Source organism: Pyxicephalus adspersus, chromosome Z (assembly GCF_032062135.1).
Source record: "Pyxicephalus adspersus chromosome Z, UCB_Pads_2.0, whole genome shotgun sequence".
NCBI lineage: Eukaryota > Metazoa > Chordata > Amphibia > Anura > Pyxicephalidae > Pyxicephalus > Pyxicephalus adspersus.
Genome location: NC_092871.1, coordinates 82,700,231 through 82,711,127, shown reverse-complemented (window position 1 = coordinate 82,711,127; position 10,897 = coordinate 82,700,231). Strand labels below are relative to the sequence as shown.

At 39.9% G+C, this 10,897-nt stretch overlaps 1 protein-coding gene across 1 annotated transcript; it reads left to right on the top strand.

Moving 5' to 3' along the window:
• Positions 1–440: 440 nt before the first annotated feature.
• On the top strand, positions 441–3,181 carry LOC140343508 (uncharacterized). The gene is made up of 4 exons (XM_072430194.1): positions 441–593; positions 1,302–1,473; positions 1,731–1,852; positions 2,118–3,181. The coding sequence occupies exons 1-4, from the start codon at positions 512–514 to the stop codon at positions 2,750–2,752; spliced, it is 1,011 nt and encodes a 336-aa protein (XP_072286295.1). The 5' UTR covers positions 441–511; the 3' UTR covers positions 2,753–3,181.
• The last annotated feature ends 7,716 nt before the right edge of the window (positions 3,182–10,897 follow it).

The window sequence follows — 10,897 nt, the reverse complement described above, 5'->3', positions numbered from 1 at the left end:
TTAAACAGTAACTCTGGCTCATAGGAGGCAGCCTGCTGTCAGTGTTGGGACACAGCTGCTGCAATGAGTGCACTGTGATTGGTGCATTTTAAGGCACTCAGTCAGCTAGCAGGGCTAAACCAATGAAACTGCACATCAAGCAGTACGTGTTTTCTAACTGTTACTTTCAAAGCACTCACTGTGATTGATGCTTTTTACAGAATTTAGTCAGTAACCAGGGCTAAACCAATGGCAGTTAACACTAAGGGGTAAGTGCTGTGATTGGTGTTGGCTGAGTGAGTGACTTGAATTGAAAGCTGGAAAGCACTTACCCCCTAGTGTGCACTGTCTTTGGTTTAGACCAGGTAATTGACAGAGTGCTTTGGGAAGGACCAATCACAGTGAGCGATTTGATGTCACTATGACATCACAGCAGCATCCCTATATAAACCAGCGCTGAGCCTCCAAGCCTTCAGACAACACAAGGCGGTGTATTAGGAGGTGTGTTATTTTTCTGTTATTGGCGAGTCCAATGGCGAATTTGTCAATGTTAATTGGCATTCTTCTGGTCGCTCTTCTCAGACCGACCTTTGGCTACCCGATACCAACTACAGGTAAGTTATCTCATACATCTTATGTAGTTTACAAGGGGCTACTTGCTGTCTGTCTGTGTGTATATTATGTAATATATGAAGCTCTGTGAATTGAAGCAATGACATTAACTGTCACATGTACTGACAGCGGCTGCCTCCTATATTCCACAGTTACTGTTTAAGGCTCCTCATTATCAGTCATGTGACCTGTTCATTTCACATTTGGTTAGATGAAAATAAGTGTCAGTTTTGACATTAGGCTAGCTGGCCAGTGCCAGAACTTATTGATCTTGTCAAGTGACAGTTATTTTCATGTAAACTGATTTAAAATAACAGATCACATGACTGATAATGAGGATCATTAATCTGTGGGAAAACAAGCAAGAAAAGGAGGTTTGGAATAAAAAAAACAAGATGAACTCAACCCTGCAGAATTATGGAGCTGGTGTTCACCCTAAAAAAGGAGAAAACACAGCAAAGATTTTACTTAGCTTTGAAGGAGTGGGAAAGCATGAGGATGTCAGTCATGTGATCTATAGCTATTCCTCACACTTCCTGTGCTGCTGACATTTTACTAGACAGGAATTGTCCTATAGTAACACAGACAGTGACAGAATCACCATTTTATTTTGGAGGTGTGTGGTGGGGTTGGGGTGCAGTAATTGGACTGCTCTAAAAATATTCTTATTCTTATGCTTAGTACTAACCATCATTTTCTTCTATTTACAGCGGGGCCCAGGGATGATACGTTTTACGATCATCCTTTTTTCAAAAGTAATGATGGCGAATCCTATTCTATGCACAAATCAACATCGTATATTCTGGGACTGATCATATTTGGTGCCCTTGGAGTGATCTTCCTTGCTCTAATTTTTGGCTGCTTCATTACCAACTGCATATTGTAAGTATTCACTGTTATTTACAGATATTATTAACTAATTTTTGTACATGCATCTCACTGGGAAAATGTTTGAATTCTGGATGAATGTTATGTGACAAGTATAACCAAAGTGTATGTAAAAATCAATGTTTTTGTTGGGCACCATGAGCAGTTCCTTGGCCAGGGTTTCCATACACTTCAGGAATAACGCTAGTTTTTCTTAATATTGCAATTATGTAAGGATGAACATTGTTCTGACCATTTTTTTAAATTTGTAGTCGGAGGAATAATTCTGAGCTGGAAAAGTTTGTAGGAATTTTACAAGCAGCAGGACTTGATCCTTATATGGATACAGAGGAACTACAGGAAGTCATTGTTGAAATACCAAGATCAGAAAGTAGTAAGTAAAGATAATTATCATTTAGATATACAATGTATCATTTAGATATACCTGTTTTTTGCCACATGGATGGCAAAGAATGGTATTTTCTTGTTTGTTCAATGTATGAAATTTGCATAATTGACGAGGTGAAAATCCTTTATCTCATCACCATTTTTCGATTAAAGGCCTCATACATTTTGTAAAATTTGGTATTTTGAAAGACATTACATTTTTATAATTTTTTTTGTTTTACTAACTCTTATTTCTTTGTCTTCTTTTACAGCTTCTTCCACAGATACCAGTGCCGGTGATGAAAATCCATTCAGCCTAAAGAACCTTTTTTATAATTTTCTATTCTCACCAACAAAGATGCGCAGAGGGTCAGGAGCAAGCCTGGACCCAGAGGATCCAGAGGAATATGAACGACCCCATGCGTCAAAAAGGCACAAAAATAAAAAAGAGAAAAAAGACAAAGATCAGGCCAAAGAAAAAAAGCACATGAAGAAGAAGAAAATGTCTGATGATGATTCGCATGACGATTTGCCAAAAAAAAATAAAACTCATAAAAAAGAGGGCAAAAAATCTGACAAGAAGAAGCCCGGAAAGAAAGTGTCATCACAGGCTCCCAGAGTCCCACAGAAACCTCAAAAACATAAGGAAATTATAAAATCTAAGCTTGCCTCAAAGATGAAAATAGTAAAGCCTAAATTTGTTTCAAAGGCCAAGGCCCTTTCAAAACTTAAGGTCCTTCCAAAACCGAAGGTCCCTCCAAGGCTTAAGGCACTGAGAAAACCAGTAAGGCCAGTTGTGAGGCCAAAGCTGCCTACATTTTCAAAGCTAAAACGGCCAGCAAAGATGAAATTTCCTAAAGTTCCAAAGAGATCATTCTTTGGAAAGAAGAAGAAGGGATTCTGGTAGGGTTGCTTATGTGAGGTCAAATACCATCAATGGAACAACAAAAGTACCTCACCTAAAGAGAACCTGAGCTTTGCTGTGGAAAAATTGCCCTCGTGAAGAACTAAGCTGGTGTGAGGATGAAAAAAGACTGAAGACCCAGACAGCATCTTTACACCAAAAAAAAAAAAAAAAAAATGGACATTTCATCCAGGGAGTAATCCGATCGCCTTCGGGGGTCAGGAAGGAATTTTCTCCCTTTTGGGGTTATGCTTCAAAAGGGTTTTTCGCCTTCCTCTGGATGTAGTGCAGGTCAATACTGACTTTGCACATAATATTATTAAAGTCCTGGTGAGCTCTGCTCCCTCTTTCTGTCTAGGCATTAAAAAAAAAAAAAAAAAAAAACAGTTCTCATTTAGATGCATGAGAACTGTTTTTTTTTAAGACTATTTATATAGTTGTAGGATATGTTTTCATTTACTTTTATTTATATATCTTTCCCTTCTGGGACACAATTGAGTTCAGAGGTTTGCAAGGAAAGAATGTTATTACCACAACATACAAAAAGTTGGGGATGGTTACTTTCTGTTCTGGTATTACTGTACCTCATGCAAAGCTCTGTAAAAACATGAATTACAGGGTGACAACACAGAAAAACTATTTTGAATAAGATGTGATCCAAGAAAAGGAATGGCCTAAACAAGAGCTTAATGACAGAACTAAACAACCTTTGAACTAACACCAACACATTAACAATTAACCACCTGAGCGTTACACTGATTTCTAGATTTCTGTTCCAAAAGCGTCACAGGTTTTCATTTCCAGAACCATAGCAAGTAGTGATTCTCAAGTCCTGGTACCGGTCAGCTAAATAACAAGGGGTGAGTCATGGCGCGAAATCCGGGCCTCTACGTGACATTGGGTTTAATTTATAGACTAACTCAGGTACTTGTAGGAACCACATATGCGTGTGATTTAGCATCTTTTATTCTTCATAAAAAAAGTTCAGGTCAGGTAGGTTAAGGTATTATCTTTCTTTGAGGTTCCTGATTAAACTCCACTTTGAGGAAGGGTAAAAAAAAACATTAATAATGAGAGTGTAAGGGTTTTTTCCAACAGGAACAGCAGGGAGATTAGCATTGGTAACATATATTAAACAACCTCAAAGTCGGAGATAAGTTAGACGTGTTTATTTTAAAGTGCATACACAACACAGCAAACAGTGGATGGTGAAACCTGCACTAAACCATATAATATCATCAACCTATTCACAACAATGTACAACAAACATGGAGTAACTGGAACAGGGCAAGGACATGAACAGACTTAGATACAATATTTGTAAGGAAAAGTGATAAGAGCACTAACAAGGTTTCAGGCACAAAGATACAGGTCCAATGCTATGGCGGAGTGAGAGATGTGAAGTCAGAATAAAAGGCTCTGCTAATTAGGAGCCACAGGTGCATCTTGGTTGCAGCAAGCCCCTTGCTGGCTGATAGAAGAAGCACATGTATGACATGGTAAACCATAGTGGTACCAACAGATCACATTGGTAATTGCAGGCTTCCTGACAGTGAAGACAGAGGTGAAAACATAAACTCTACAGAATAATAGCAGAGAAAGGAAATTAGAAACTAGTCATGGAAGATATATTATGATGCTATGGAGAGAAAAGAATAGGGAAATAAGCACAGCTTTCGTTAAAGGGTAGGGGGAGATTGTCACTATGCTAATGATTCTTTATAGCATAATTATTATACAAAAAGAATCATGGAAAATATTTGACAGGTAATAATACGTGATTCTCTAAACTGGAAAGTATCCAGTGAAGGTTTCATAACACACTATTCCTTTCAGCTGGGGTCAACAAAGCATTACTTATGTTTGCAATGTAAATATGAGGTTCAGCAGCACCTGATATACTTTCTGGAAGCATGTGTCTGGTTTCATTGAACACATTGGAGAGATGTTATCTTTTCCTTCAATGAAGGCAAATTATGTAGGATGCTGGAGTCTCAAACAACTAGTGTCACTTTAAGATATGTAAAAGTTGCAGACAGGAGTAAAGTGCAGGAATGTGGAGATGCTCAGATGCTTTCAGAACTCCCTGAAAATCCGCAAAACTCTAGAGCTAAAAAGGTTTAATTGGCTTAATTTCACTTCAGGGCTATCTATATACAATGTTTGCATCTTATTAAGCATCTCTATGCTTTATCAGTGAGATAATTGCAGGTTTTTCCATGAGATGGGCTTGAAAGGAACACTAAGTCACAGTCCTCACATGAAGTATTATTAAAGTGCAGCACACCCACACAGATGTTCCCAAATTCCGGCCTTTAGACCAGATACGGCCTAACCTGTAGTCCATTCCGGCCTAATTCCCCCCTTTGTCGATCCGGCCTAATCCAGGCCAGCAGGGGTCGACAACCCATGGCTCCGGAGCCACATGTGGGGGTAAGGGGACATTCCCTCTCCTCCGTATGCATAGCGGAGGAGAGGGATTTCCTTTCAGGGGCGTTCCTGGTGGGGGGTGGAGCCATCAGTGCGGGACTCAAGAGAGAGTCTGGCTTAGTGTGCCTTCTTGACCTAAAATGGCCTAGTAGCCAAAAAAGTTTGCTGACCCCTGGTGTAGAGGCTCCTGGTGGTTTTTACCATTCTGACTGAACACTAGAGGGCAACAGAGCAGATGATTTTCTTCTATTGGGCAGTGGTCCCTAACCTTGAAGAGCTAGCGGACCACTAAATGCACGGAATTCAGACCTTTTCCCCCAGACTGACGTCATGATGCCATTCATATAGCAGGTAAGCCCTGAGCCTGTGATGTCTCTGGGAGATATGGTCTGTGACTCTGGCCTATGCGCCCCTCCAAGCAAGGTCCTTCTCTTGCTGGTAGGTGCACCGGCCAGAGCTGTGGTCCACCTTTCAGATGGGGGCTGCAGCCACAGGGTATCATATATGTTGGTGTTTGTCTCAACCTTCTACAGAACAAATACTTTTAAAACAGGAGAAAGGAAAGCATTATTAAAGCATTGAAAAATTATTTTGTATTGGTTTGTGACTTTACTGACACCTGGCTCAGTTTTTCAGTGCTTTACTTTTTTATTCTGATCAAATTCACTTTTCAGCATTACTTAAATCTTATTGAGTTTGTAAAAATGAAGCTTTAGTTCTGTTTGATCAGAATATGTAAATACATATATTTTAGCACCAAACACAGGTAATATGTAACACCAAACACAAGTCCATGTTGGTGATTGAAAGTATATGATATATTGGTAATTTTTTGGAATATATCACTTATCTCATTAGATTTAGGGGTTGATTGGTGTTAGTTTGCAGTGCAAATCAGGTCTAGATCATTGCTTTCATATTGACATGTTTTAATGTTGTGTGGATGAAGTTTTAGGGCTTTAAATAACTTGCTTTGTATTACATTTCTTTGCATGCAGCACGTCCTATTGAGATGCATTGATATTGTTGAGAACGTCACACCAAACTATATACATACAGATCCATTATACAGATTGCTGCTGGTCCGAACGACCATCCTGGCGAATCCACGGACGATAAACGACGAACGATCATAATGGAAGTGAAGTGGGATAGAGTTTAGCGGGGTGCTGCTCCCTCGTTCTCCCCTCCCCTCTCCATAGAGCACAATGGTGCTGTATGTACAACACTTGTTCATGCATTGTGCAGTCCCTAAGTCGTTGATCCTAAGATCCTTTCCAACAGCAATTATTGCATGTGTGTACATAGCCTTTCTTACTGGGCCCTGGTTAAAGGAGACTTTGTTCCTGGGTTCTGCCACTACCTAAAAGGTTGTCCATTCTCTTTTCTGCTGGTTTGACTACACCCTCCACTTGTAACCCATGTTTGGGCTAACCGGTAAGGGATCCTGGTGTTTCAAGTGTTATATTCGGGCAAGGGAGCCAATAGGAAGGACTGGCCTGTCAAGCTGGTCACTTGCAACTTGTTCTATTTGTGTCAGGCCCAAACCCAGAAATTGCTGCACCTGGTGTCCTTGCATGTTTAGCTCAGACCCTCCACTGGCACCTGGCTAACCAGGAAGGGAATTAGGTGCAAGTAAAGGGTCTGGACAACTTGGAAACGAGCCAGGTACAAATGGTGAATGATCCTTTACTTGCACCTGGCTCCCATGCTGGCTAGCTAGTCTGGGTCTAAATAGTAAGCGTGCCAGCAAGTGAAGGCTCAAGGCTAACCAACAAGGGAACCAGGTGCAAATTAAAGGTGTAAATGGAGACTGACCCTTCACTTGCAACCGCCTGCCCTGTAGGCTAGCATGCAAGTGAGCCAGATGCAAGTGAAGTGTGTGGTTCAGCCAAAAGTGAAGCCAGGAGCAAGTACAAAAGTGCAAGTGTAGGATCACCTGGGACCCAAATTTCACATCTGATTTCCTTGCCAATTCAGCTCAATCCCTCCACTTCAACTGGGCAGGAGAGCATGAAAAGCCAGCAAAAGACATCTCAACTTACCTTTGTGACTGGATATCCCCCTTGGAATATCATCAAATAATAATAAGTACATCTATTCACCAGTCCCGTCGTATGATAATATAAATCTTTAAAACAACCATATACTTACCAATGAATTCGAACACATCTCCTTCAGACCTACTTCTCCACAAACAAAAAAAAAATAAAAAAGAGGAGATGAGATGGAAGATAAGGTAGAATATATATTAACATTTGTATTTTATCTCCCCCCCATTTTAAATGTCACTCTGAAATTAAAAATTCAGAAGGACGATATATCTGTTACAGGCACGCTACATGATTTGGTTTAATAACAATTGTTTCTTATTATTGCCCCAATACTTCTCAAAAGGGCTTCATGTCACATCTGTTACATATGGTAATGACACACAAAACTGGCTCTTTGATTTTATGTGGGGACTTTTACCTTTACACTTTATCCTTTTCTACACAAATCCCATATCTCTTCATTCCTCCTTCCTCTCACAACCATAATTATAAATACAACCTCATAGACAGATGGAAAGAATGTAATTCATCAAGCAGGGAATATACCTTTTTCTCACACCCCCACAATAGCTTTTCAAGAATTGACCACATTTTCCTCAAATTCCAAGATCTTCCACTAGTGATCTCATACAAAAAAGTTCCAATCCCATGGTCTGATCACTCCATGGTCTCAATCCAACTTTCCTCTATTTTTTCCAGAGGCAGTTCCCACAATTGGTCTATCAATGACTCAATGCTCCCCAACCCCTCCATATGTAACAATATACAATCTCACCTAAAAGAATTCCTCTCAATTAATATAAATCCTGACATTTCTTTAACTACACTCTGGGCGGAACACAAACCTGTACTTCGAGGTCACATCATACATTTAGCCGCCCAACAAAAAAAACACGTACTAGCAAACTCCGCCTTTTGGAAGAAAACTTTTATACTTGCGCGTAAGCCTTCTTCTCTGACCCCTCATAATATACAGAACCAATTTAGACACTGCTCTTCATGATCCTAATCTGCTTTTAACATCCCATGCAGAATCGCAATTAGCTAGAGCAGCTCATATATTTTAAAGAAAAAGGTACAAACCTGATACAATGTTAGCGAAAACGCTAAAACAAATTACATTCTTACAAACCTATACAACTACGCCTCACCTCAGGAGAAATATTCAGTAATCTGGGATCGATATGACATGCTTTCCAACAACACCTTGCTAAACTATATATTCCTCCCTCTCATTTTCCATATGAAAAAGCAGTTGAAACATTTGCCCCCATCAAACTTCAGCAAAAAAAAGTACAGCAAGTCATTACATTACTCAAAACAAACAAAAAACTGGGACCATATAGTTTCACAGCTAAATATTACAAAAAAATTGTGATATCCTCAGCCCTTTCCTTACAGACTATTTTAATCATATTAGAACAGATGTACATTTTCACACTGAATCCAAATTGGCTTTTATCTGCATACTGCCAAAACCTAACCTTAATCACTCAAATTTCTGACCAATCTCCCTTATTAATATTGACCTGAAGATATTAGCCAGGATATTATCTAATAGATGGAACACACTCATCTGTCAATTGATACATAGGGATCAAGATGGCCTCATGTCCTTTGGACAAGCACCAGGCAATATCAGAAAAATAATTCTACCTACTGAGACAGCTCGAATATATGAACTACCCTTCATGCTCCTATACCTCGACATTAAAAAGCATTTGATTTTATATCCTGGGATTATATGTTCTTCGATCTTACCTTTGGGGATTTGGACCCTACTTTCTTAATTGGATAAAATCTTTACATGACTCACCATCTGCTTTTGCTAAGTATGCGGGTTACAACTCACCAACCTTTAGTATCCACAGAAGAACCTGTCAGGGCCGCCCACTATCCCCACTTCTCTTCACTCAATCTCCTGAACACTTTGGACATATTATCAGATCCAGTCCTGATATAACAGGTATAAAAGTAACTAACTCTTCCCAAAAAATCTCCTTATTTGCTGATGACGCCCATTTCAGTATCACAAATCCCTTAATCTCTTTACCCAAGCTTTTCACCATTCTCCAAAAGTTTAGTCAAATCTCAGGTCTCTCTATAAATCAATCCAAATCTAAAGCCCTAAACATTACCCTACCGGATTACATAATAACCACCCTGAAGGGTTAAATAATTATTGTTACAGGACTGTATAGCTAGAGCTAATTTGAGCCATATACTTGTATAAGGAGTTGTATTTCTATTTCTGTCTACTCAGTAACCAGATGGCGAAAATTCTCGTCCAAATTTAACTATTGTCTACAATCTGGTTTTTCTTGTCAGCCAATTTCTACCTCTTCTTATCTGTCGCTTTCTTATGCTCTCTTTTATGTTATGATGTTATGAAGTATTAAGTAATTTCATTGTGTGCTGAAGGTAAGCAGCAAATGATACTGTAAAAACTGTACTAACTTTATTGTGTGTGTCCTGGAGAACCGTAAGACGCCCCACCACTCTGGCGAGGGGAAACCCGCTAACCCAGAAACTGGTGAACGCAAGTGACAGTTTTAAGGGATAATACTAACAGGCAGTTGAGAAGGAAGTTGAGCATAGACATAAGTCCTCTGTACCCAGTTGACAGGAATTGTCGGAGCCTTTGCGGTTCAGTACAGCCGGTCCTGGGGAGAAATCAGCTCTGCTTCCGTCTCAATTAAGTTACAAGAAATGGGTGCAATACAAGGAAAGGTCTCTCCACCCCCTCTGTATGTAGGAGAAACATGTAAGGATTATGTAGCTCGGGTCTGTGGGACTGATTACTATTTAGTTACACCTTCCACATGGACATGGTTAAGAGGTTATGTTTAGGAGACACTGAAACTTACCCATATTACGGTCCAGACCTCCAGTGGGACATAAAGTATATAGAGTCGGGGGGGGGGAAATTACTTATGCACCATATTGTTATGACAGACCAAATAAAAAGGTTAAGAAACAGAAGGCAGAGAACCAGGAGGGATATAAAAAGAATAATAAATTAGAGAAAGAATTGATTAGGGGTCCACCTCCGAAACCTTCTCCTCCCTATTCATGAAATATCCCGAATATATATCCTTCCTTGTCCAAAGATGATCTTGATTTATCGGCAGGATATACTGCCACTATGACTCCTGCCACTGCACCTCCACTAGCCCCTTCACTATTTGCTGACTTACCAGAATCAGTCCAACAAGATAGGATTGTATCGTCTTCAGACCAGAGTGGTCAGGTCGATGATTCAATAACAGAATCAGGGGTGACTGGTGGGGTATCCTCAAGTCATACAATACAGAATATTGTCTTAGTAAAAGAGACATCCCCATGGAGACCCCTTCAGGGAGAGCCCTTCAAAAATACACATTTAAAACGGCAAGGAGGGAAGAACAGGCACTGCCAGATGAGGAAAGTGACACTGATGAAACATTCCATTTTATGACTGTAGGAGACACATTGTTAAAGAAACCTGTTGAAGTAGATGATAATAATAAGATTGTTAAGCACTGCCCTAAGCCTTCTTCATCTGGGACATTCCATTATTTAAAGAGAGCCTGTAAAGGAAGGTGTCTGGCACAGGAGGATATACGTCTCATAATTGATGGGAAAGTGGGACAAAATTCCCCCTGGGATTGGAGTAAAGTCCCCT

Excerpts from the sequence above, each read along its gene's own strand:
- LOC140343508 (XM_072430194.1), top strand. The coding sequence starts at position 512 with ATGGCGAATTTGTCAATGTTAATTGGCATTCTTCTGGTCGCTCTTCTC. Across the intron at positions 1,474-1,730 it reads TTCATTACCAACTGCATATT|TCGGAGGAATAATTCTGAGC; the intron begins GTAAGTATTCAC and ends TTAAATTTGTAG. Across the intron at positions 1,853-2,117 it reads AATACCAAGATCAGAAAGTA|CTTCTTCCACAGATACCAGT; the intron begins GTAAGTAAAGAT and ends CTTCTTTTACAG.